This window comes from Triturus cristatus, chromosome 5_1 (assembly GCF_964204655.1).
Source record: "Triturus cristatus chromosome 5_1, aTriCri1.1, whole genome shotgun sequence".
Taxonomy (NCBI): domain Eukaryota; kingdom Metazoa; phylum Chordata; class Amphibia; order Caudata; family Salamandridae; genus Triturus; species Triturus cristatus.
Window position 1 is genome coordinate 70,486,149 of NC_140587.1, and position 26,461 is coordinate 70,512,609.

The 26,461-nt window shown below is 48.0% G+C and overlaps 1 protein-coding gene across 1 annotated transcript in view; it reads left to right on the forward strand.

The window, feature by feature from the left end:
* Positions 1-3,369, forward strand: part of LOC146830204 (E3 ubiquitin-protein ligase TRIM39-like) — a 259,126-nt gene extending 255,757 nt beyond the window's left edge. Inside the window, exon 5 of the mRNA XM_085603700.1 lies at positions 3,255-3,369. Coding sequence (XP_085459826.1) covers positions 3,255-3,369 — 115 coding nt within the window. The remainder of the gene's footprint in view (positions 1-3,254) is intronic.
* Positions 3,370-26,461: the final 23,092 nt, after the last annotated feature.

The following is a 26,461-nucleotide window of genomic DNA, read 5'->3' on the forward strand; positions in this document are numbered from 1 at the left end:
CACACGCTCTTCTCTTGGCAAGACTGTTCCACTCCGTAACAGCTCCCACTGAAATACAACAAGACTACAGGACATAAGAGAAGCAGGCATATGCAGGATCATCCTACATTAAGGCTAGAGTAAAATAACACACTAAAATCAATTAAAATGGTGGTAGTCGGAGGTCATCATAGGGTGCCAGACTACAAAAGTGACTCTTTCACTACAGGTGCAGGACCCCAGATTATCCAAGGTGAAGGACCTCAGAGACTCCAATGTGCAGGACCTCATAGACTCCAAAGTGCAGGACCTCAGCGACTCTAAGGTGCAGGCCCTCATAGACTGGAAGGTGCAGGACCTCAGAGACCCGAAGGCGCAGGACCTCAGTGTTTCTAAGGTGCAGGACTTTAGCCAATCGAGGGTGTAGGACCTCAAAACCTCCAAGCTGTAGAACATACCAGACTACAAGGTACAGGACCTTACAGACTCTAAGGTGCAGGACCTCACAGACTCCAAGGTTCAGGACCTCACAGACCCTAAGGTACAGAGTATCAGATAATTCAAGGTACAAGATCTCAGGTATTTCAAGGTGCAGTACCTCAGAGACTCCAAGGTGCAGGACTTCAAAATACCTAAGGTGCAGGACCTCAGAGAGTATAAGGTGCAGGAGCTTATGGCTCTAAGGTGCAAGACCTCAGGGACACTAAGGTGCAGGACCTCAAAGACGTTACAGTGCAGGGGCTCAAAGACTTCGAGGTGCATGTCTTGATTAATTCTGAGGTGCAGAATTTCACCAGGATCCAGAGAATCAATGTGCAGAATTCCAGAGACTCCAATATGCAGGACTTAAATGAGTCCATATTTAGCTGTTTGGAGAGTTCAAGGTACAGGCCTTCAGTTATTCTAAGGTACAGGGGTCTAGTGAATCCAAGGTACAGGAATCCAGAGATTCCAAGGTACAGGGCTCCAGATGTTTTTGATGTGCAGAAATACAGTGATTCCAAGGATCATGACTCTTGTTATTCCAAGAAGTTAGACTTCAAGGACTCCAAGTTACAAGATTTCTGGGATATGAAACTGCATGTCCTCTAGCGATTCTAAGGTTCATAGATCCAGGGAGTCCATGGTAGTGGAGTTCAAGGATCCCAAGGTGGAGGAGCTCAATGATTCAAAGATGCTCGACATTTAGTATTCCCAGGTTTAATGCTTTCATAGACAGGGGGCAGGATGCAGACACTTATACTCAGTACCACTGACATATTCATGTGTAGCACGTCTAAGAGGGAGAGGGAGAAAGCAAGAGAGAGAGAGAGAGAGAGGGAGACATAAAGAGTGAGAGAGAGAGAGAGAGAGAGAGAGTGAGACAGACGCCAGAGATTATGAGAATGAGTAGAAGATCAGGAGGCATATATAGAGAGTTAAAGAAGGAGTGCGAGATATGGAGTGTGTGTGATTATTCACATCTGCCTTTTAGATCCCAAGAAGTGTGAGAGCAAGACACAAACAAACCAAGAATGTTATGTAGAAAGAGAGAGAGGTTGTGTTATATCCTCACTGTGATATTTAATGTTATCCAGCCTAGTTGTCTCCTAGCTGCTCAGCCAGAGTGAGAGATGGTAACGGAATGTTGGTGTGACTGTGATGCGTGGAATGTCTGGGTGCCTTGTGAAGGAGTGGTGACAGTTGGAGATGGGCTGAGCAGCTGGGCAGGCTGCTCCTGGTGGGGCTGGTACATGGCTGGTACTTGACCAGGGCTGGCTGGACTAAGATTAAGACTTGGAAATGCTACAACGCTACCTGTGTCTCTATGTACAGGGTACACCAGAGTGTGTGTTTGTGTGTGCGTGTACATGTGTGGGCATGTATAATTCACACTGTGAGTGCTGTATCGGTTTTCATAGCATGCGTAAATCCTGATAACACCAGAAAAACACTTTCTTTGTGAGGACTGGTCCCAGTAGTGTGTTAAGGTACTTTCGAGCAAGTATATAAAAAAATTAAAAGTGCAGTTATATTTGCCTCAGTGTGCTTTGGAACCTTTCCTACTATCAAAGTGCGTGTGGTGTGTGGTTATAGTGACAGGTATTATTCAGTTACAGAGAAGCAAAGGGGGACTAAGACAGATGCTGAGATAGCAATGCAAATAGAGTGTGAGTGTAGAAACATCAATTGTTCACAGTTATGTTTGTGCTGTCAGAGTCAGAGAAAGACAGAATGTGGGGGAATGAGAGAGTGATGCAAAGTAGAGACAATTTGGCACATAGCAGAGTTAGTGTGTGTGAGAGTGTTTGTAAAACAGGGAATTTTCACAATTACCTTTGAGATCCCTGGGGATTTCTGAAGGAGAGGGAGAACGGGCCAGAGAGAGGGAGAAACAAAGAGAGGAGGAGAGAGTGATACAGGTAATCAGGTAAATATGCATAAATTAAGGCCAAGAGAGAGTGTGGTTGTGTGTATTGGTAGCTGAGGTTTTCACTGTTTCCTCTGAGATCCTGTAGCTTGTATTAACATGTGGTAATCCCTGCAAGGTTTTGAGCAGAGGGGCATTCAATGTGGAAGGGATAGTTAGTGACACTTTTGATACCCCTAGAGCTGCTGTTGTGTGTGTGTTTTGTGTGTGTGTGTGTGCTCATGTGTGGGTGTATGTGCATGTATGTATGTGTGTGTGGGTGTATGTGTGCTTGTGTGTGTGTGTTATGTGTGTGTGTGTGTAGAACGGGATGCCGTTCGCCAACGCAGGCACCTTTGCACCATGGTGCAAGGGTGCCTGCATTGCGGGGATGATTATTTTTTTTCAGGAAGGGAAACCTTCCTGCACAAAACAATCACAAGAGGCTTTTTCCTCTTTCTATGTGAGCTGCAGAATGCAGAACACATAGAAAGAGGAAAAACAAGGAGAAATAAAGATAGTTCTACTCATTGTGCCTCTCTTACACCTCCCCTGGAGAGGCGTACGTTTTTGGCACTGCCTCAGACTTACGATTCCTTGTAAATCTGGGCTGTGTCAAAAAGCCATGGCTGTTGCTGGGAACGCATCCAGAAACCTCCATGGAACGCCCCTTTCACACTGTTTTCTCAGTGAAAGGGGCACAAATTTATAAGGCCCTGAAAAGCCACTTAGCATGGCTTTACGTTGCCTTATAAATATGCAAGTGGCACATAACGCCACCGGAAAGTAAAAAAGTGATGTTTCGGAGGCACAAAAGTGCTGGTACGGCTCATAAATAGGGCCCTAAGTGTTCTGTAGCACTAAAATGATTTGTGTGTCCTTCCAGGTGTGAGAAGGTGAAGTTTCAGTGTCCAGATCAGGTGACGAAGAAAGAAAAAGAAACAGCTGTTGAAATCATAAAAACTCTTGAAGAGGGAATGATGAAAAATAAAGGTAAGTGAACTTAAGCTGAATGCAATTATATTTTTAAACCCACACAGATACCTTTGGCGGGCCTCCACGGTCTACAACCAGGGGCGACAGGGACCAATTTCACCCTCACACAGATCTGTCAAATGATCCCTTCTAAGTCTAGAACCTCTTGCCAGGGTCCAGCACAGAAGTCAATGAAAATGACTAACAATTCAAGGGGATCCCTTCAGGGCGGAGCTTAATTATGATCACAATCAAACTAAAGTGTGTCTGATCCTGGAGTCTGTATGGCTCAATGATTAGAGCGGCAGACCCTGATGCAGAGGTCTAGCCCGGACCACGGACCTGATAATTCTCGCCTCGTGCCTATTCCAATCATGGAGTCCCACTCTGCAACTCTGGGCAAAAGCTTGCTTAATCTCCACAACGGCCCCCACAACGCTAAGGATGCCTGGCCTCCACCTTGGGGGTGCCCAGGAGTAGACGCCTCACAGGGAAAACCAGAATGGGTTCCACAGCGGTATTCGTACAAGCGCCTTGAGACCCTTGTGGGTGAGTAGTGCGCTATACAAGTATCAATTTACATTACATTATATACTGCAGTCCAGTCCTCTCCCTAGGAGACGCCGCATAGCGTGTATCTATAATCAGTAGCAGTCCTGCTGCACTCCGTCTACTACAGTTTGCTGTGCAGTACAGGCAGTCTGTAGTGCAGTGCATCGGTTAGTGCAGGGTGATGTCTGATACTCTTTCTAGTACAGAGGGTGTTTTGCTATGTGTGCACTGAATGCAGTCTAGTGCAGTGTGTTATATAGGACAGCCTAGAATTGTGTTTGCTGTCTAGTATAGTATACCATTTATTGCCTACTTATACTATGTGCTCTGTAGTGGATTTTAGAATAAGTGCTAGGTTTCCCTCAATCTGAACGTGTTTATGAGATGGAGAAGTGCAAGCATCTGTCACTCGGAACAGGTCTCACACACTCAGACAAGGAGTACACAGACAGAAGTGCAAGCTTCGCTCTCTCAGAACTGGATCTCCATTTGCAAAATTGGTGCAAGCTTCCCGCACTGTGCACACATCCATGAGATGCAGAAGTACAAGCTTAAGTTACTCACAATAGGTAGCACACGCAGAAGTGAAAGCTTCCCTTCCTCAGAACCTGTTTAGGACAAGCAGGGGTGGGTGATTCCCACACTCAGAATAGGTGGCATATGCAGACGTACAAGCTTCCTGCACTCACAACAGTCTGACACAACTTTTCCACACACAGACCTGGTCTACACATGCAGAAGAGCAACCTTCACTCACTTACAACACAGATGTAAAAGTGCCATCTTTTCTCTCTTAGAAAGTATATTTCCCATGCAAAAATACAAATTAGAATTGCTCAGAATGCCATTACCTTCCTGATGTAAAACTTATCTGTTTTGTTCTGTGGGTTTATATGAATATTACCTAGTGGCAGTCTCCACTAAGTAGTTATAGTTAGGATTGCTTTTTTATAGAAAAATCGTTTATTCTGTAGCAAATAACTTTGGCACCATTTGAAAAATCTCCAAGAAACTTTCCAGAATGGTGCTATTTCTTGACTAGTTTGTGCATGGAAAGTTTTAGGGTGATCCATCAAGTGGGGGGCGAGAAGACAGGGGAGTCAAATACACAAACGCCTCACACATTTCCCAGAGACTGCTTTAAGACGGGCTACTGCAAAAACTGCCGTACAGAATTACACCAAATTTGGCAGGAGCAAGATCTTGGACGACAGATTCTGCTTTTTGGGATTTGTGGTAAACCAGTTCAGTAGTTTTTGAGAGATTAAGGATAAAAAATAATTGTATATCTGGATGGTTGGGTCCAGGAAAGACTCAGTAGACTCTTGTGGGAGTGCAAATTTAGAAATTGAGTGTAAAATTGTCCCAGAGAGCTGTATTCCCCGTGAGCCATCTCACTCTGGGGTGAGTCAGACTCAAGTGGGCGCAAGCGCTCTGATTAGCTGCCAGCAACATGAGAAAAATCTTGCTGCAGTCCATTACAGGACTTGGGGGCGGGCTTAGTCCCCTGTCCTGAACATATTTAAAAAATAAATATATAAGGGGACAGGGTAGGGATACACTGACCTCCAGATCCCCATAGAGGAGAACCAGAGGGCTCCTGGGGCAAAAACAAAAAGAAAATCAGCAAAAGATGCTGCAATGCCACAGGACTGTCACGGGATTGAAAACAATCCCTAAAATGGCGGGTGGGCCGCATTTATTAGGTTTATGCCCCGGAGAGCCCACCCCTGGGGCTGTATTAAAGAAAGCCCAAGGAATCCCTGCCCAGGGCCAAAATATACATGTTAGGCGAGGGGGTCTGCATGGTCCCCATCCCCAAGACGCCAGGGAGCCCAACCTCGGGAGTGAAATGTCGCCGGTCCCGCTCCCTGAGTCTACAGAGGCCCCGGGGAGCCCACCCGCAAGGGATGAAATTAATTCATATGAGGGGGCTTGTGGCCCCCATCTCTGAGCCTCCAGAGGTCCCAGGGAACCCACCCTGTGGCCAAAATTAGTTTTGTATGGGGAAGGGGGCCACACAGCACTTCTCCCTGAACCATCAGTGGCCCTGGGGAGCCCACCTCCGGAGGCCAAAGTTAGTGTATTTAGGGAAGGGGGCCCAACCCCGGGGCTAAAATTTTACAAAATAGGGAGGGAGGGGGTTCCCCCATCTGCCTCACTCCCGACCCTCCAGAGGCCCCAGGGAGCCCACCTCCGGGGCTAAAATGAGTTTATTTGGGGAGTGGGGCCATGTGGCAATTCTCTCACAGTCTCTGAAGGCCCAGTGGAGCCCACCCCAGGGGCAAAAGTTTTCAAAATAGAAGGGGGCAGGTGGACCGCCTCTCTGAGTATTTAGAGGCCCCGGGTGCCCACCGCTGGGCCAAAATATGCATGTTAGTGGAGGGGGGGGGCACGCAAACCCCACTCTGAGCCTCCAGAGGCACTGGGACCCCACCCCAGGGCCAAAATGTGTTTTTATGTGGAGGGGGCACTACGGCCACACGTCCTATGTCTATAAAGGCTCTAGGGAGCCCAGCTCATGGCCAAAACGTTACAAAATAGCAAGTGAGGTCACTCAGCCACCCACCCAGAGCCTCAAATGGCCCCCGTGGAACCCACCTGGTAGGCAAAATACATTTTTATCGAGGGCGAAGCCCCGGTGCAGAAGTTAGTTTATATGGGGAAGGGGGTTCAGCCACTGGGCTGAAATTTTGTAAAATAGGGAAGGGGGCCGCGTGGCCCTCAGAAGTAGATCAACCTGAGGCCAAAATAAACCCTGTAGTGAGTCCCTTATAGGGCTTCCTTATGTTAGCCCAACTACAGACATAATAGGCTGTTTCTGCTTTGCAACAATGTTGGCTGAGATAGGGATTCTCCTTATCATGTCATAAGGTCCAGTCCACAAATGCCACCACAGTACCCCAATAAACATGATAATGATAGGAACATATTAGAGAAATACTCTCCCATAGTGAGGACCATGGAGCAATAGAACCCTGTGTCCCTCAAATGAATAATCTACTTTTTCCTGTTTTAAAACCAGATCTTTCATATCATATAGTCTTAGAAGATGGACATTTAAAAAGTCATACACACACTTTTGTAAAACAAAATGCACACAGTACAGCACTTATTAACAATATAGTCCGTAAAAAACACAAAACAACATTGGATATTTCCATGGTTATTCAGTCACAATCCAGTGCATGAGAGCTGAGATGGGATAACCTTCCCAGCGCTTGGATTTCAAATGAGACTCCCTATGGACTATAAGATTCACCCTTTTTGCTGCAAGCGTAATGTTGATTGTAACTATTCCAGGGGTTGGGGATCGATGAATACCCAACCAAGATCGCAAGATAGCTTTAGTGATAGATGCGCATGAATGTATTATTTCTGCAACTGCAGGTGTGGCGGCCATTATTTCATTGTTACAACAACGTTATTAATGGCAGGGTTTGTACTGACAGGCCAAGAAATATGTTACATGTGACATTTGTTGACAAATGAAGGCTTCCATGTGGCTCATCCCCCGCAGACACAGCTGTTAATATCTAATAAACCTTTTGGTTGTCTTTACTTGGACCATTGTGGTCCACTGATTTCTTATACTGCATTTAAATTTATTTTAGTTGCTGTTGATTTATGCTCCAGGTTCCTCTAGGTTTGGCCACAATGCTCAGCTGATGCTCAAATTAAAGGCATGCAAGTCTTTATTGGAACAAATGCATGCAGTACACTCCACAGAAACCAAGGCACAGCATTTGCTTCTAAAGCTTATCATTATTCTATGGCATATCTGTTGAAAAGAGACAAGATGGCATCAATGTGAGTAGCCTCTCCGGCCGCTCCCCCACTGCTCAAAACCAAGAAACAGAAATAATGAGAAGTCCCCAGGCGTAGTTGCAGGAAATTAAGTGCATATGAATTATGCAACTCATCCAAGTTGTTGGCCCTGGACCGGAGATCTGATCTATGCATCAGAGGTGGCATTGGCGGCCGCAACCTCGACCGGAGCGTTGGCTGTTCGCCGCGTATACCGGCTCATCCTGGCGTTTGCCTTGGCCCTCGGAGGAGGGGCTGGCTGGCTTGGGTGGCTCACGGCCAGAGCCTGCACCAATGACAAGATGCGTCCCAAGCAGCTCGTGCTTTGCGAGCAAAGAACTCTGATGTTGCTGCAGCACTGGCGAATGGGAGCCTAATTCCACTGCAGAGTCCCAAGACTGGCTAACTAGAGGCCAATACTGCTCATAGTGACAAGACAGCCCTGAAAGGCAGAAAGAGTCCAGAAACTGCCAATCCAGGTGATGGGAAAATGGATACCAAAATGCTCCCCGGAGACAAGCAAAACTCCCAGGGCTGCCAACTGCAGTATCAGCAGCAACAAAGCAACACAGAATTCTTTCCAGCTGTCGCGGCTACTGCAGGGGGTCCTATGGGGGGAATATCAGGGGTCTGCAGCTTGAAAGACCTACAGGTTAATGGTGGCAACTTGGAGAGGGTAAAGCATGGAGTGCAGAACCCTGTGAGTTACATGAGAATATTGGTAGAAGGACAAATGGGGCCCCTAAGGCCCTTGAGAAGATCCACTGCTGAATGTGCCCAGTAGGGATTGATGGAAATTGATAAGCAGAGTCATGCAATTCCCCCCTGTGAGAAGTTGGCCTGGCATATGCTGGTCACTAGTTAAAATGACCACCTTGCACCAGCCCAATGCGACTCTTATAGTAGATAGGTTTAAGACAACCTTTTAAAGAAAGCTACCCTAGTGGTAGCTGTGGAGAGCAGCCTTCAGGCTAAGTCTCAGAGGAATGTAAAGCAGCTTGTTTTACCTTATAATCTCTTGAATTACCAAATGAAACGACACCCCACAGGTATATATATCAAATATATATATGTATTTATTACTAGACACACTCTACTAATCTCTTTATGAGATTAGAAGTCAGGAACACATTCAAATATCAACGTTTCACAATAAGTTAAGCACAAATATGACTGGGGCCCTAGGGGCGTGCCAGACCATATACTAAAAAGGAGGTTTAGGACTGTCGACTTGCAGTTGGACAAGGCCTAGGGCCTGTAGAATCGCTGGGGCTTCACTAATCCACCCAAGGCAGGTAAGTAAAAGACCCACGGGAGACGCGTGCAGTGTCAGAACACAGCCGCGGGTTCCCTATTGATTTCAATGGAGCAAGTCGTGGTTGGATTTTTAAAGTTTTAGGGTACTTTGAGGAAGTCTACAAGCAAGCCACTTACAAGGTAAGTAATTCGAGGGCCAACACACACTAGGGCACCAGAGTGCACGAGTTACCTCAACCAGGCAAGCCGGGTGCATAGGTGTCTCTTGGCGTCGGGTCACTTCGCTGTTTCGTATGGAAGTCAAAGAAGATTTGCTACTTGCGAAGACTGGAGAAGTGTCCGCAGGAATCCAAGGCTGGATTCAAGATGAAGATGACCTGAAAGCAGAAGGGACAATGTTCACAGTCACTTGCCAGTGACCCGGGCCAGGAAGATGGATGCCCACGGAAGTAGGTTGATTTCAGGTGATCAAGGGTGTTTTGACTCTTCGCCACGAGGTTCAGGAGGCATCGACGATGACCAGCAGCAGGATTCGGAGTGTCCCACAAAGTCTGCAGCTTACTGAGGTGTCGCAACCGGATTGGAGCAAACAATCCTTGGCAACATCAAGTCTCGTGGAAAGTGAATAAAATCAGTGGTGCAGACCAGCAAGGTCTGAGGGACTCACCCAGTGACGGCGAGTGAGGGCAGGCATGGAGCAATCAGGGGAGCCCTTTGGTTTGATAAGAAAGTCTTCAGGGGACCCACAAGCCAACGGGCAAGGGATCACGAAGTTCCTCGTGAGGAAATGCTTTACAGGAGCCCACAGTCACTCGGGACGGGCTAGGCCTCTGATTTTCAGTGCACAACCTGCTGGAGGCTTGGGCCAAAAGTGATCCAATGCACAAGTTTGTAGAACGTCGTGAAGGGGTTGCACTCAACAATAGTGCACAGTACCCGGGTATTGCTGTTCCTCGTCACACGTGGGGTCCATTCGTATCAGCTCTGCTGGGGACTCACAATGGCTGTCGAGAAGTCAGGAAATCCACATTCAAGGCTGCATGGACTTCGGACTCCAGCGGGAGTGGAAAAGTTTGCGACCGTTGATTCAAGTTTTTGGTGACTTCCAAGCAGGGAAGTCACTCCTTGACTCCAAGGGATATTCTTCCATCTTCCAAAGGTAGTGGAACGTCGAAGGATCAGGATTCTTCTTGTAAAGCGTCGTGCAATGGCAAGGGTTCCCTATCTTATACTAAAAGAAAGGGAGGGACTAGCTCTATGACCACTCCTCTGGGAGGGTCAGGGTAGGGGGTGGTTTTACCCACTTCCCTTTGTCCAGTTTCGCACCAGAGCAGGGAGAGGTAGCCCCTGAACCGGTTTGAGCTGGCATATGCACAGAGGAGCCTAGTGCTCCCCCAGTGCAGGACTTCAGAGCACTCTAGGAGTGCACCCACCCAGCCCCAATACACTAAATCCTGTCTGGAAGGTGGTGAAACCGCCCTGTGACAGGATGCCTATTGTTAGGCCTCCTCCACTGCGAGTTTCAGTCATCAGCAGGAGGGCAGCCCAGTGTCTGTGCTGGTGGCATTCATTTTGTGATGCCAGGGCTCTTTCAGATTTCTACCGTGTTTCCACAGTGGGTACATGTCGTCCCCTCTAGAAGGGTGGGATCATACTCCCACGCCAGTTACTGGTGTGGGGGTATGATTCCAAGTTGTTTGACAGCAAACACGACATATTTTGATTCAGTCATTCCAAAGTTAGCATTTACCGGGAGGTTATAATGCACTTAAGAGTATATGGTTTAACCGCATCCACAAACAGCCACAGAGAATAGACTCTGCCAGCTGCAGAGGGGTCCTGCTCATGCAGAGGCACCCCCTCACATTGTAAACCAAGCACCCTGCCCTCAGGATTGATAGGGCCTGCCTTAGGGGTGACTGATAGGTTTATATGTGTGTGTATGGTGAGATATAGGAACCTATACCTCATTGAGGAGTGCTAACACTACCTCACCCAGGCTGTAGTAGCAGGCCTTTGGTGTCATATTTACTCTGCTTCCCAGGGGTGGCATAATACATGCTTCAGCCACTGGAAGGCCTGTGAAGTACCGATGCCCATGGTACCTAAGGTACCATATGCTAGGGGCTCATAAGGTACCAAAGTATCCAATCACTAGTGCATCTAGTATGCACTCCAAGCTGTTTAGAGAGAACAGATAGACAGGGGCCCTGATTAGCAGGGACCCAGACAGACTATAGCCAGAAACCAGTGTTCACATCAGAAAAAAAGTGGGGGCAACATAAGTGCAAATCCTACTCTCCTACACAACCCCTCCCCCCCACAAACAGAGGGACACTAAACTAACCTTGACCAGTTGAGTCTTCGTGTTCTAAGTGGAAATACCTTGAGAGTCCATCTGCATTGGCATGTTTGGTCCCAGGTCTATGTTCCACTGTATAGTCCATCCCCTGTAGGGAAATGGACCACCTTAGCAGTTTAGGGTTTTCACCTTTCATCTGTTTAAGTCATAGGAGGGGCTTGTGGTCAGTCTGAACTATGAAATGAGTGCCAAACAAGTATGGCCTCAGCTTCTTCAGGGCCCACACCACAGCAAAGGCCTCCCTCTCTATAGCTGACCAATGTTTCTCTCTTGGGGTCAGCCTTCTGCTTATAAAAGCTACTGGCTGGTCTTGACCTTCATCATTCAGTTGAGACAGTACAGCTCCCACACCCAGCTCAGAAGCATCTGTTTGGACAATGAACTTTTTTGTGTAGTCTGGACTCTGTAAGATGGGGGCAGTGCACATGGCCTGCTTTAGGTCATCAAATGCCTTTTGACAGCTAGCTGTTCACTGAACCTTCTTTGGCATTTTCTTTGAGGTAAGGTCATTTAAGGGGGTCACTATAGATCCATATCCCTTAACAAACCTCCTATAGTACCCAGTCAGGCCTAAAAAGGCTCTTACTTGAGTCTGGGTGGTTGGAGCTACCCATTCCATTATGGTCTGGATTTTGCTCTGCAATGGTTGAACCTGGCCTCCACCTACAAGGTGGCCCAGGTACACAACATGACTCTGCCCTATCTGGCACTTAGTGGCCTTTGTAGTGAGGCCTGCTTTTTGCAGGGCCTCCAAAACATTTCTGAGGTGGACCAGGTGATCCTGCCAGGTGGAACTATAGACAGCTATATCATCTAGATAAGTTGAGAAATAAGTTTCCATACCTGTCAGAACTTTGTTCACCAACCTCTGAAAAGTGGCAGGTGCATTTTTCAAACCAAAGGGCATCACCACAAAGTGGTAGTGCCCACCAGGGGTTGAAAATGCTGTTTTGGCCTTGGCATCATCAGCTAACTTGATTTGCCAGTAGCCAGCTGTTAGGTCAAATGTACTCAGATATTTGGCTGAGGCCAAAGTATCAATGAGCTCATCTGCCCTGGGAATTGGATAGGCATCAGTCCTGGTGACTGCATTGAGGCCTCTGTAGTCAACACAAAACCTCATTTCTTTCTTACCACCCTGGGTATGAGGTTTAGGCACAAGGACTACTGGACTAGCCCAAGGGCTATCTGAAGGCTCAATCACACCTAGTTCCAACATTTTCTGGACTTCAGTCCTGATACAGTCCCTGACATGGTCAGGTTGCCTGTAGATTTTACTCTTGACAGGCAGACGGTCTCCAGTGTCCACCTCATGGGTGCACCAGGAAGTCTGACTAGGGGTCAGGCTAAACATATGTCTGAACTGCTGCAGAACTTGTTTGCTGATGGTCAGCGAGGCTGCTTGCCAAAGCAACACCATCTACTGACCAATCATCAGGGTTCCCCGAGAGCAGGTCAGGGAGAGGGTCACTCTCCTCCTCCTGTTCCTCATCAGTTGCCATGAGCAAGCCCATGTCAGCCCTGTCCACATATGGCTTTAATCTGTTGACATGGAGCACCCTAAGGGGGCTCCTTGGAGTTCCAAGATCCACCAAGTAGGTGACTTCTCCCTTTTTCTCAATAGTTGTATGGGGGCCACTCCACTTGTCTTGGAGAGCTGCTGGGGCCATAGGCTCCAGCACCCACACTTTCTGTCCTTGCTGATAGACAGTCAGTACAGCCTTTTGGTCATGCCAAGCTTTTTGTAGTTCTTGGCTAGCCTCCAGGTTTTTGGTTGCCTTCTTCATCTATTTAGCCATCCGGGAGGGGAGACCAAGTACATAGTCCATCACATCCTGTTTGGGAGGTTTGAGCGGTAACTCCCAGCCTTCCTTCACCAAACATAATGGACCTCTCACAGGGTGCCCAAACAGAAGTTCAAAAGGGCTGTAGCCAACCCCCTTCTGTGGAACCTCCCTGTATGCAAACAGAAGGCAGGGAAGTAAAAGGTCCCATTTTCGCCTAAGCTTTTCTGGGAGGCCTTTAATCATTCCCTTTAGGGTTTTGTTGAACATTTCAACTAACCCATTGCATTATGGGTGAAAGGGGGTAGTGAACTTGTAGTTTACACCACACTCCTTCCACGTTGCTTTTAGATACCCTGACATGACGTTGGTACCTCTGTCAGATATAACCTCCTTAGGGAAACCCAATTTGGAGAAAACTCCAATGAGGGCTCTTGCTACCACAGGGGCTGTGGTGGTCCTGAGGGGAATTGCTTCTGGGTACCTGGTGGCATGATCCACTACCACCAGGATAAACCTGTGCCCAGATGCTGTTGGAGGGTCAAGGTGGCCAACAATGTCAATCCCTACCCTTTCAAAGGGAACCCCCACCACAGGTAGTGGTATCAGGGGGGCCTTTGTTGTGCCACCTGACTTGCCACTGGCTTGGCAAGTGACACAGGAGCGACGAAACTCCTTGGTGTCCTCTGACATGTGTGGCCAATGAAAATGTGGAACAAGCCTATCCCAGGTCTTGTTTTGGCCCAAGTGACCTGCCAATGGGATATCATGTGCTAGGGTCAAGAGGAACCCCCTAAACTTCTGAGGTATTACCAAACTCCTGGTGGCTCCAGGGGTAGGATCTCTAGCCTCAGAATATAGGAGTCCCTCATCCCAATAAACTTTATGGGACCCACTAGCACTCCCAGCAGCCTCAGCAGCACCCTGCTGTCAGAGGCATTCAAGAGAGGGGCAGCACTGTTGCTCCTTTCTCAGATCTTCCCTAGAAGTTTCCCCTGCCTCCAAGAACTCAACCTGATCAGGCTCAAGTCCCTCTGGGGCAGTTCCTTCTTCAGGATCTGCTTCTCCTCCCTCTGGAGGGGAATCTGAGATCTGAGACAGAGGGGAAGGCACTGCCTTAACCCTGCTGCTCCTCCTCTTGGGTAGCATCTGGTCCATAGTTTCAGGATCCAGAGCTGGTTCAGCTTTATGCATTTTGGCCTGTGACCTGGTCACAGCAAATACCTCTGCAGGTATGCCCAACATCTCAGCATGAGTCCATCACTCTACTTCAGACCAGGCTGAAGTTTCTAGATCATTGCCCAATAGACATTCGACAGGGAGGTCTGCACTGACTACTACCTTCCTGAGGCCAGTTACCCCTCCCCAGGAGAAATTCACAACTACCAGACTATGGTTGGTCCTGGCATTGCTTGCATTGGTAACCTGGTACATTTCACCCAGGATGATCTGTGCAGGGTCCACCAGATCCTCTGCCACCATGGTGACACTAGCACCTGTGTCCCTGAATGCCAAAGCCTGTTTGCCATTTATTACAGGCTGCTGTTTGTATTTGCCCAGATTACTGGGGCTCACTAGGAAGGACATGTCAATGTCTCCCTCACAAACCAGCAATGCCTGAGTGGGTACTAGGCCACAGTCCACTTCAGAACCCAGGGTCAACCCTACTATACCCTTATCCTGATTACCACCTCAACCAGTAGCTGAACTAGGGGGGAACAGTTGCCTTAGGGGCAGGAGTGGTGGTGGTTTGGTCTTTGGACTTGGTACAATCAGAAGTCCAGTGCCCTTTCTGTTTACAGAATTTGCACCAGGGCTTCTTTTGGCCTTTTCCCTTTGTAGACTGTGAATCCCCACCAGATGCAGATTTTTGGGGCCCTTGTGAAGACTTCTGGTCTTTTGACTTATCCCCACCTTTCTCTGAGCCTTTAGGATCCTGCTTCTTAGTGTCACCCCCTTGGTTCTGGGTTTTCTGCCTCACCCTGGTTCTGACCGATTTGTCTGCCTTCTTTCCCTATTCTTGGGGAGAGGTCAGATCAGAGTCTACCAAGTATTGATGCAACAACTGATTTTGGCAATTATTAAGGATCTGTTCTTTCATCATAAGATTATACAATCCCTTAAAATCAGTAACTCTACTACCAACCAACCAACCCTCCAGAGCCTTGTTTGCACAATCAACAATGTCAGTCCAGTCCTGATTCTGTGCTTTTTGGGTGTCTCTGAACCTCAACCTGTACTGTTCAGTGGTTAAGCCAAACCCATCAATTAATGCACTTTTCAGGACATCATAATCATCAGCATCCTCTTCTCTAACAGTGAGGAGCTTGTCTCTACCTTTATCTGAAAAGGAGAGCCACAAGATTGCTGCCCACTGTTTCTGGGGGACCTGTTGAACTTTACAGGCCCTCTCCATAGCAGTTATCCACTTGTGGACATCATCTCCACTCTGGTAGGGAGGAACAACCTTGGACAGGTTCCTATGATCTGGGATATAATCTCTGACTCTAGGGAGACTGTTGCTGCCACCAGGGGGTTCTAACCCCTCTTTCCTAGAAGTTCTCTGGAGCTCCAAGGCTTCTTTATCTAATGCCAACTGCTTGGCCTTAAGGGCAAACCTTGCTTCCTCATACTGCAGCAGTTTGTACATTATTTCAGTGGAGTTCTCTCTTCTATTAAAGTATGAGCTCCTCTGACGAACAGATTATCTTCCAGAGTGATATGAGTGGTCAGATTCCCTTGAAGGGGACCTAACCCTATCTTGTACTCTGTCAGTTCTCTTATGGAGAAATCCTCTGTTCTGTTCAGATCCTTCTGGATCTGGCCCTTCAATCACAGAGTCCTGGTCATCATGATTTTCATCATCTGACCCAGACACTGTAATTGACCCACTCCCTGATTCAGATCTGTCAGGCCTAGTGTGGAGGGACTCTGTCCTAGCTTCAGGTGTCTTGCAACACACATGGCTTTCAGGTCAAAGAAAGTCATGTCCTTATACTGAGGCTGGGTGGACCCACTGGCTCCATCCCTTGAGGACATTCTAGTGTTGTGCAGTGTTGTACTACCTACACTAGTTTGTGGCCTACTGATCCTAGCTTGAGCTGTAGCAAGGGTGTGCTATCCCTTCACAAACAGCTCTAAGTTCAGTAGAACGTATTGATACTAAGCTTGACTTTTATGTGTACCTTGAGTACCTTTAGTGGTTTTCAGTTAGTAATTCAAATAGAGATTTTCTGGTAAAACAATGGCAAGCTGACTTCCGGTGGACGCATGGCGGGCTAGTCGGGGATCAGCACAGCTCATGTCCTATACGGCGTAATCCTACCTACATCCTGGCGGAATAGCGCCCATTCTACTATACACGGGGGTCGGAACCCCACCTGGTCCAGAGGATCCAAACCACGTGCGGTTCAGCTTGCCGGTGACTGGGGAAAACCAACTTGCTCTCCCTTGGAGCTGAGGCGGCTCCCCTTCCTGCGGGGTGGCGGCGCGGGCCGCGATTGCCTGGCGGACGGCCTCCTGATGCCTGTTCTGGGTCGGCCTTGCTGTGCGGACCTATGCTGCGGGGCCGATCGTGACCCGGGGCTCCTGCCGCACTGTAGGGGGCCCCCAGAGGATTCTGCCCGGAGGTGAGGTTCCGCACGGACTAGCCTGCTGCATCCTGACAGAGGGCCCGGGGCCGAGTTCTACGCGACCTCGGGGCCTCGGGAGGGCCGAGTTAGGCCCACCTGGACTGAGCCTCTCCCTGTGAGATCTGGGGCCAATGGGACGTGACCTGCGAGAGCGGGCTCGGGTGTAGTGAAGTCTGACTAACTACGGAGGGCCCACGAATAGAGACGCCTGAGCCTTACCCCTCTAGACGGCGGACGGAAGTGGGGGCGAGGCCCAGCTGGAGACACTTCTGCTGAGGAGCCGTCGGAGGCCCGACACCTGCCTGGTGGAGTGGGGGTGTCCGGAGGGATTCGAGGTCCGAAGAGGTGACGTAGTAATGACTTGCTGACCCATCGCCACCCGGGAGTGCGCTCCACGCTAGCCCGGTGCATTGGAGGGGCCGGTCCTGGCCTACTCGGGCTGTGTTCGCACCTGGGAGGGCCGTTGGCGGCACGGTGCGGTCCGCAGAGCAGAGGAGCTTGGACCTCTACTTGACGACGCACTCCTAAAGGGTGCCGATCCGTAAACTCCCAGGACCGTCACCGATGGTGGGAGGTGCCCTGTTGGTCGGTGAAGTGACCACCCAATATTCACAGTAGGAGGACTCGGGGGGGCCGCAGCTGGACCCCGGCTGTACTGCGACCCTCGAGACAGTCCTCGGCTGCCCTAGTGCCTGGAGTGCGGAGCTCTGGGGGACACGTACACAGATACTACTCAGCAGACTCGTAAACTAGGGTGCAGTGAGGGACCCACACACACGCCTCATGGGCCCGAGTTGCCCCGTGACAGTTTTTCTGGGCCTGGGGTTACGGAGTGGAGGGCCCCGGGGACGACCTTGACAAGCCCACACTGGAAATGGGGAAAGATAGACTCCTTAGAGGAGCACAAGCGGACAAAATTATGCAATATACAGTACCGGCCCAACGTCGGCGGAGCGCACCAGACCGAACCCTGAGCAGGGACCGCCGCAGGGATCGGCGGCCCAAGATAAGGCAGATATCCTAGAGGCCATTAGAGACTCACGGGCGGCATTGGAGTCCAAGATGGATGGTATGGCCATGGACATAAATCACCTGCGCCTGGACCTACGGAAGGTGGCGGATCGGGTCACTACTACGGAAGGGGACTTGGCCTCCTTGCAAGCGGAGGTCCAACACTTGCAAGCGACGGTGTCTGCGTTGAAGGAGCACACCTCTCATCTCGAAGACAGGGCGGAAGACGCGGAGGGGCGCTCGAGGAGAAACATCCTCCGTTTTTTGGGCTTTCCGGAAAAGGTGGAGGGGCCGGCAGCGGACCTATTCCTGGAGGAGTGGATCGGATCCGCCCTCCCGGGTCTTCGACTATCCAAGATGTTTGCGATGGAGAGAGCCCACTGCTCCCTTGGCGTCCCCCCGAAACCGGGGTCCCCGCCTAGAACTCTGAACGCTCGCTTGTTCAATTTTAGAGACCGGGACGCGATCCTGCAGTTCATTCTCAAGAATGGTCCACCCCGGTTTGAGAACCAAGAGATCCATATCTACGCGGACTACACGAAAAAGGTGCAAAACTTGCGGAACGACTTCCTGAGGATCAAGAGGAGGTTGAGAGATCTCAATATAAATTACAGCCTAATGTTTCCGGCCCTGCTCAGAGTACAGTATGCAGACAGGTTCCACTTCTTTAATGATCCGCAGGAGGCCACAGACTGGATGGATTCGATGGGCCTGGAGGGGCAAGATCAACATCAAGGATGGCAAGAACGGAAGAGACGGAGCGGTCGACAGCGGAATCAGCCTGGTCGCACTGGAGGACAACGGTCTGCGCCACAGGGGACACCAGACGGAGGTCGCATCATGGTGGGGCCAGATGGTACCCTGAGGGAAGAGCTGGGGGGCATACCAAAGCAAAATTAGTTTTCCCCATTATGCCTCGTCCAAGAAACTCAATCGGAACCGGAAGGCACTGCTGACCCACTAGCTGGTGGCTCGTGAGCCACGTCTTTGCAAGTATGGGAACTGCCAATTGGGGGATGGTGGTCGGCGGGGCTGCACTAGATGCTGTAAGTGAGGACCTCACCGATGCTGTAACCTGACTCTACTGTGGAGCGCCTGTGGCAAGGTCCTCAATTTCAGGGACTATAAGGGGGGTGGGGGCGTAGCTATTGGGGTGGGGCGCTGTTCCACCACACTGCAGTCTAGGTATCCCAGTTGTGGTGTGCTGTGTCAGCTCGGCTAGGCCGCTGGTTGGGCGGGGCTGCGCAGCACCGGGCAGTTTGATTGTACAACAAGGACTGGGGTTCCTCCTTCTGCAGACTGTCATTGTTGTTTACACTGTTGCGGAGGGGTTTTTAGGGGAGGGTGGCGGCTATGGGGAGGAATCCTGAGTTCTCAGACTTAGGTTGGGCTGTGCGAATGAGGTTCTACTGCCTGTGGGTGGGGGAGGAGGTTCACAATGTTTTGTTTTATTGTTCTATGAGGGGAATGTTCTATGCCGGGTCACCAGAGGTCATGAGAGCGTTTGGAGGGGACGGAGGGGTTCCCACCACTATACATTATGGTTCTTACCACTTCTGCATCAGGTATTGCGGTCAACCGAAATTCTCTACTTATGGCAGGCGATCAGCAGACCTATAAACTTATAACGTGGAATGTTAGGGGGCTCAACAACAGGGTCAAACGGATTCGGGTAGCAACATACCTTAGGCGATATAAGATAAGTGTGGCCTTTCTACAAGAGACGCACTTCTGGGGGGGATTGCCTGAAGTATGTCCAACGGCGGTGGAGGGGCAAGTTTTTCGCAACCTCCTACTTGGGGTTTGTCAGGGAGGCACTTATATGGGTGGCGCCTGGAGTTCCCTTTAAGGTTTTAAAATGTAGTCCTGACTCCGATTGGAGATACGTGGTGGTGGAAGGGACACTGGATGGGAGACACATGTGTTTAGTGAACGTTTATGCTCCAAACACCGACGATGGGGAATTTTTGGCTAAGGTCCTGGGGAAATTAGACCTGACACCTGACATGGAACTCATTATAGCAGGAGACTTTAATTGTGCTTTGGATGGGAAACGGGATAGGCACCCCCCAAAGGTAGATGTTAAACCCAAGGCACAGGAATCCATACGCCAGATGATTAACAACTATCACCTACTAGATATATGGCGGCACCGTAATCCTGATAGTCGGGTATACTCCTGTTATACTCTGGCAGCTAATACGCATAGCAGGCTGGACTATTGTTTTATTCAGGAAACAACCCTTATGGTGATTGGTTGTAAAGTCAACCTTATAGACCAGCTATCCTAGTGGTAGCATGGACAAGAGCAGTCTTAGGCTAAACTCTGTATGGCATGTGAAGCCAGCTGTTATACCATTTGTAATCCCTTGAATACCAAATGAAAGGACAACACAACAGATATATATAAAAATAGAATGTATTTATTCTAGTCAAAATACCCTCAGCACTCTTTATGAGATTCGAGGTAAGTAAAACACGGTCTTATTTAAGCATACATAAGTCACACAGGTAAGTAATACAGTTAGGCCCTAGGGGCCACGCAAACCATATACTAAGTAAGTGGTATAAGAACCACTGTCACGAACACAGGATAGGCCTAGGCCTAGGGAATCGCTGGGGCTACACTATACTACCAAAGGTTAGGAAGTGGGAGGCCCACGGGATTCAGGTGCAGAGTGGAAACACTCACGCGTAATGCGTAAAAGTCGATAGAAATAGTAGTAATTAGAAATTAAGAGTTTTAGGACACTTCTGGAATAGCTAGGAGTTCGAGACTTGAAAACCAGACCCTAGGATAGTCAATACCCTTGTGAGCACTGGAGTACTCAAGTTTCCTAGCCCACGGGCTGCGGGTGCATAGGTGTGAACTTGCGTCGGGTTTCGTCGTTGACTCCTATGGATGCCTGAAGGAAAGTTGCTGACAGGCAGTCAGTGAAGAGTGTCCGGTGGATCCCAAGGATGGAATCAAGAAGGAAGGATACCTGCAAGCAGAAGGGACAGAGTCTAGGTCACCAGCCAGGAGCCGGGAAGGAACCAGGAATTAACCAGGCGATGTCGTGCAGATGCAGGTGAAGAGGTGAAGCTTGTCGCAGCAGCCACGGGTACCAGGAGACGTCGAGGACGACCAGAACCAGGAGGTGAGCTGTCCCACGAAGGCTCTTGCTGTCGGCGGCGTCGATGTCGAGTTAGGACCCAACAAGCCTTGGCAAGCGTAACCCACGCAGGATGGAGGACTTGCTTCTGGTGCAGACCAGGAAGGTCTGGGGTGCTTCTCTTTCACAGAGGAGCGAGTGCCAGTCTGGAGGAGCCGGACCAGCAAGGTGAAATCAAAGGTTCGTCGTGGCAGAGGTCACTAGCCAACGGGCCAGCAACCGGACAACACGTCAAGCAACTCAGGTGCAGAAGGGCCCCACGCAGAACACGTGAAGTGTGGGGAGCTGATCTTCTTTGCAAATGGTGCTCGGGATGGGGGCTTCTCAATTCCCCAAGCACAGCCTCGAGGAAGCCTCAGAAATTGCGCTAGTCCGTTACTAGCCACTTTTCCCAAGTCGCCGGTCCCACGTCCCTCGTCGCCTCCACGGGTCTCAGCTTTGCTGTAGAGGTGGATCTGGTTCAGAGGTTTCTGGAAGTCTCAGCGCTGGTCAGTCTCTGCAGTCGTCCCTCGTAGGATCAGTCACAAAGCAAGCAGCGGTCGCTGGATGGTGCCTGGTTGGCCAGGGTGGGCACTCCTTGGCCACAAGGGAGATTCTTCAGTCTTCTTCCTAAGGTCGAATGTCGAAGGTCCAGAGTTTCTGTTCAAGTTGCAGATTCAGGATAATCTAGTTCTGCAGGGCTCACCTACCTGCTAATATACTGGGCTAGTGGGCTGGGCTACCTGCAAGGTCCCTCCTATGGGTGGGACCAGGAAGGGGAGTGGTCACGGGAGTGGTCACACCCCCTTTCCTTTGTCCAGTTTCGCGCCAGAGCTGGGGCTGGAGTGCCCCAGCGCCGGTTTGAACTGGACTATGCATGGGACACCTTGTGTGCCTCAGGCAGTGTCTAGTTTCTTTCATCCCTCCCTGCCCCAATACACTAAGTCCTGTCTGGGGTGGTGCTAGCACCTCCCAAGGCAGGAAACCTATTGTCCAAGCCTCAGCAGGAGGTCAGACTTGTGTCTGTGACAGCAGCATCCATTTTGTGATGCTGGGGCTCTGGTTAACTTTAACTGGGTAAGTAGGTTTCAACATGTCTTCTCCCTCTAGAAGGGAGGAATAATATCCTCATCGCCAGAAATGGTATGGGGGTATTATTCCAAAGTGTTAGACACCTTACACTACATGTTTTGATAAAGCCAAACCATAGTTACCATAACCGTTTAAGATTATAAGGCACTTTAAGAGTATATGGTAGGCGATATCATAGAACAGCTATAAGGACATGGTTCTGAAAGCTGCAGACAGGCTCAGCTCATGCTAGGGCACCATCTCACATGTTACCAAGCACTCTGCCTCCAGGATTGTTAAGGCCTGCCATAGGAGTGGCTCACAGGTACACGTGTCTATTTTAAGTGTAGATATAGGTATACTATATCTAAGCAAGGGGTGATTACACGACCTTGCCCCAGCTGAGTGATCAGCTAGTTGTGTCATAATGGAAGGCCAGGCCAGGGGTGGCATACTACATGCTGCAGCCCCTGGGAGGCCTAGGGTGCACCTATGCCCTGGGTACCTAGGGTACACTGTACAGGGTCCAATAAGGTGATCCTTACCAATTGGGTATGTACCTAGGGTACATGGAGTCCATTTTAAAGAGAGAGCAGACAGCCTGAGACCCTGAATGGCAGGATCTCAGGCCAACTAAGTCGAAAAACCAGCTAGACACTAGGCAAAAAGTTGGGGGTAACCATAGTCAGATATTCACCTTCCTACACAACCCCCCCCCCCCCAAACGAAAGGAGATAAGGCTGTCCTTGACCAGGTAAGCCTATATTGCCTAAGTGGCCATATAAGGAAGAACCAGCACTGGCATGGTTACCCCCTGTCTCATGGTCCACTAAGCAATCCCTCACCCTAAAGGTATCATAGGGTCTCCACCAGAGGGAATCTCTACCTTTGGTGTGTCTTTGCAAAGTAAAAGGCTGGTGTTGAGATGGAGTTCTGAAGTGAGTGTCCTCAAAGTGAGGCCTCAGCTTCCTCCAATCATCCTCCACCATGGATGCCTTTCTTTCTTTAACTGAGTTGCACTGTGCTCTCAGGGTCAGCCTCTGGCTACCTAAAGCTGGAGGCTGGGTCCCTTTTGTGGGTTTACTGGAGGGACAGGTCAGGTTTGGGGCCCCAAGGTCCCATGTTTGCCTGTGCCCAACAGAATCCCTCTGGGAGAGGTCCCTAACCACCTGTAAAGGAGATCCCTCAGGAATGTTTTTAACCATCACCTGGCTAGGGCTACTAGCCAGGCAATCCTCATTCTTTTGATGGGGGGTTCTTGTGGACAGGGGTCCTCTTGGGGTCCACTGGCCTCCATGACCTCTGCAGCCCTGGGCTGACTGGGGCAGGGTAGAGAGAGGCAGGCTACCTGCACCAGACTGGGTCCGACCTTGGAAGGGTCCACTGACATCAGAGGCTCTGCCAGGCCAGGCCTGGCTACCTCTGGGGCAGTTCCTTCACAAGGGGTGAGGTCAGATCCCTGAGGAAGCTGACCTTTTCCTAATGTCTGGGGAGAGGGAGACTTTTCTTCCTCCCCACTACTCCCTGTTTGTGTGGAGTGATCCATAGTTTCAGGCTTCACTACACCTATGTCAGTCTGAGTATGGGCTGAGACCATTACAGTCCTGCCAACCTTTTCAGGGAGGCACTCAGTTTGGGTTTGAGCTGTGATTGTCACAGCTCTTCCAATCTCTACAGGGAAGTCTGTCTTTGCCTGGGCTGTGGCTGCCACTGCCCTTCCAACCTTTTCAGGGAGGAAATCTACTTGGACAGGGGTTGTGGCTGGCACAACCTCACTACCCTTTTGTGAAAGGCCTACCATTTTAGAATGGGTGTCTTGTTCAACTCCAACCCAAGCTGAGAGTTCTAAGTCATTCCCCAGTAAGCAGTCTACAGGCAAGGTTGGGGACGGATCTCTGACATATTATCGACAGACACATTATCGAACTACACAAATATCGCATCAAATATATCGACATCAAAAATATCGACATTGTATACTTATTTAAAAAACTACACTAATATCGACACTACAATATCGTAATACAATTATATCGATCACACAAAAATCGCACACATAAATATCGCAATACTAAATATCGACATGAGTTAATAAATATGACACATGTCACAAATATCGATAACCAAAATATAGACATCAATAATATTGTTTTTTTAAAATATATCGACAATTCTAATACTAATAAAACCAATACTTTCAACAACATAAAGACAATATTTTCCCAAAACATACATTTTCAAATGAGATTCTACTTAAACATAAACATAACATTTATAGCGATCTCAATATTTAACAACATAATAAAAAAACACTGAAATAATTATCACATTGGCATTTCGAACACATTTAAATAAAATTACTACACATTATAAACAATCTTTTTATATATAATGATTTAAAACTCTCCTCCTTTAAAACTAAATATACTCTTACTTAGCATTTTCCATAAAAGGAAACCAATTAACTAAAAAAAATTCAAACCATCCAATAGAAAGGCCACATACAGAAAACAACCAATAACATTCAAGAAACAATTTGAAACCACTATATAAACCAATTAAAACAAGTCTTCTACTGTGCCTTAAACCAAACCATTGAACGAAGAAGAAACTCTGCTAAACAGAAGAAACCTACATCCTACTACTATTCTAAAAACGTAAGTAAATATTCTTTTCTAACTAAACTGCCAAATTAAACTAAAACACTAATTTATCTTTACTCAAATAAATAACTAATTTATATATTCCATCTCTTTATGTTTCCACTACAGATATTACTCCAAACAGCTAAAGAAAATATTGAACATTGCCAGAAAAGACTCACTAAAAAGTAAGTATACTATCAAAATACTTTATAAAATATGAATTAAATCCTACTCAAACCCCAAAACATCCTAAACCCCTAAACAAATCCATGTTCTCTTTTTTAAATTTTAAAAAACCTGTATAAATTAACACCTATAGTCTATACCACTGGGCATGAGGGAAGGCTCTGTTTGCTTAGGGAGAGGTTGGGCTACTGCATCTTATTTATTAGGGAGGAGGGGCACATAGTAAGAGGGGTAGGGTACGGGGGTACATTGACATGCGGTGGGGGAGGGGGGGGGGTAGAGAACTGGGTGGGAAGGTTGTTCCTTCTCCTGAATAATTGGTCTTGATGATAAATGTGTGGTACTTCCGGGACAGGTGAAGGCGGGGGAATGTTTTTTGAGTTGTTCATTTGTAAAACAATAAAATACGTTTCAACAAAAAAAATATAGTCTATACCAAACAGCAATACCACCCCACTTAAAAAACTAAACCAACCAAAACAATATATGTTCTTTAACTTTCAGAGACTACATCAACTAAACAGCATTTTGTCTACAAACAACATCTTCATTCAAATACAACCAAAAACACTTGGTAAGTATATATAAAAAAAATGCTTTTTTGCTATTTTCATTTAAATATATAAAGTACTATTGCATATATTTTAATATACATTTTTTCCAGATTTCTAACACATCACGATGACAGAAGAAGCCCAATTTATAACTTCGCAGAAAGGAAAATTCCTATTGTGTTACATGGGTTACACATACACCCAAGAAAAGCAGACGGACCGAAAAGTGAACTGGAAGTGTACTAAATATTATTCTAACAAATGCTACGGACGAGCAACAACAAGAGAAACAACTGTACTATATACAAGAGAGCATAACCATCCACCCAATCTCTCTGAAATAGAAGTCAGATCAACCCTTGAAAATATCAAAGAATTAAGCACTGGTTCACAAACTGCTACAAGTGTAATCCTAAAAGAACTATTACCTAGAGTGCCCAAAGAAGCAAGAGGCCAATTACCATCAATTGCTTCTATAAAAAGAACTATTGCTAGGACCAAAAAAGCAACCACGACAACTATACCATCCCCTAAAACTTTTCAAGAGATCAACATTCCACCAGAATTAAGTATCACCCACAATAATGAACCTTTTATTTTTTTTTATAACAAAAGCACAGAAAAAAGAATCATAATGTTTGCTACTGCAAACAATATAACTAAACTGCAACAATGCCAAACATGGATGATGGATGGCACCTTTACAATATGCCCAAAACCATTCTACCAGCTTTACACAATACACGGTCAATATCACAACACTTCCATACCTTTAATTTATGCACTATTACCTAACAAACAAAACACAACATATAATGAAATGCTAGGAAAACTAAAACAAGAATCAAATGATTTTTACCCTCAAAGAATTATCATAGACTTTGAGCAAGCCATGATAAATTGCATTCTAAAACTGTACCCCCATACAGCTATCCAAGGATGTTACTTCCATCTAAACCAATGTATATGGAGACATTTACAAAAATCTTCACTAAGGTGCCGATCACGATCCGGCAAAAAATATCCCCGTGCGACTCGTATCGGGTCTTTTTACCGTACGAATCGTACAAGTGCCGTACGAACTGGCAATCACGATTCGCATGGTAAAAAGTCCATACGAACC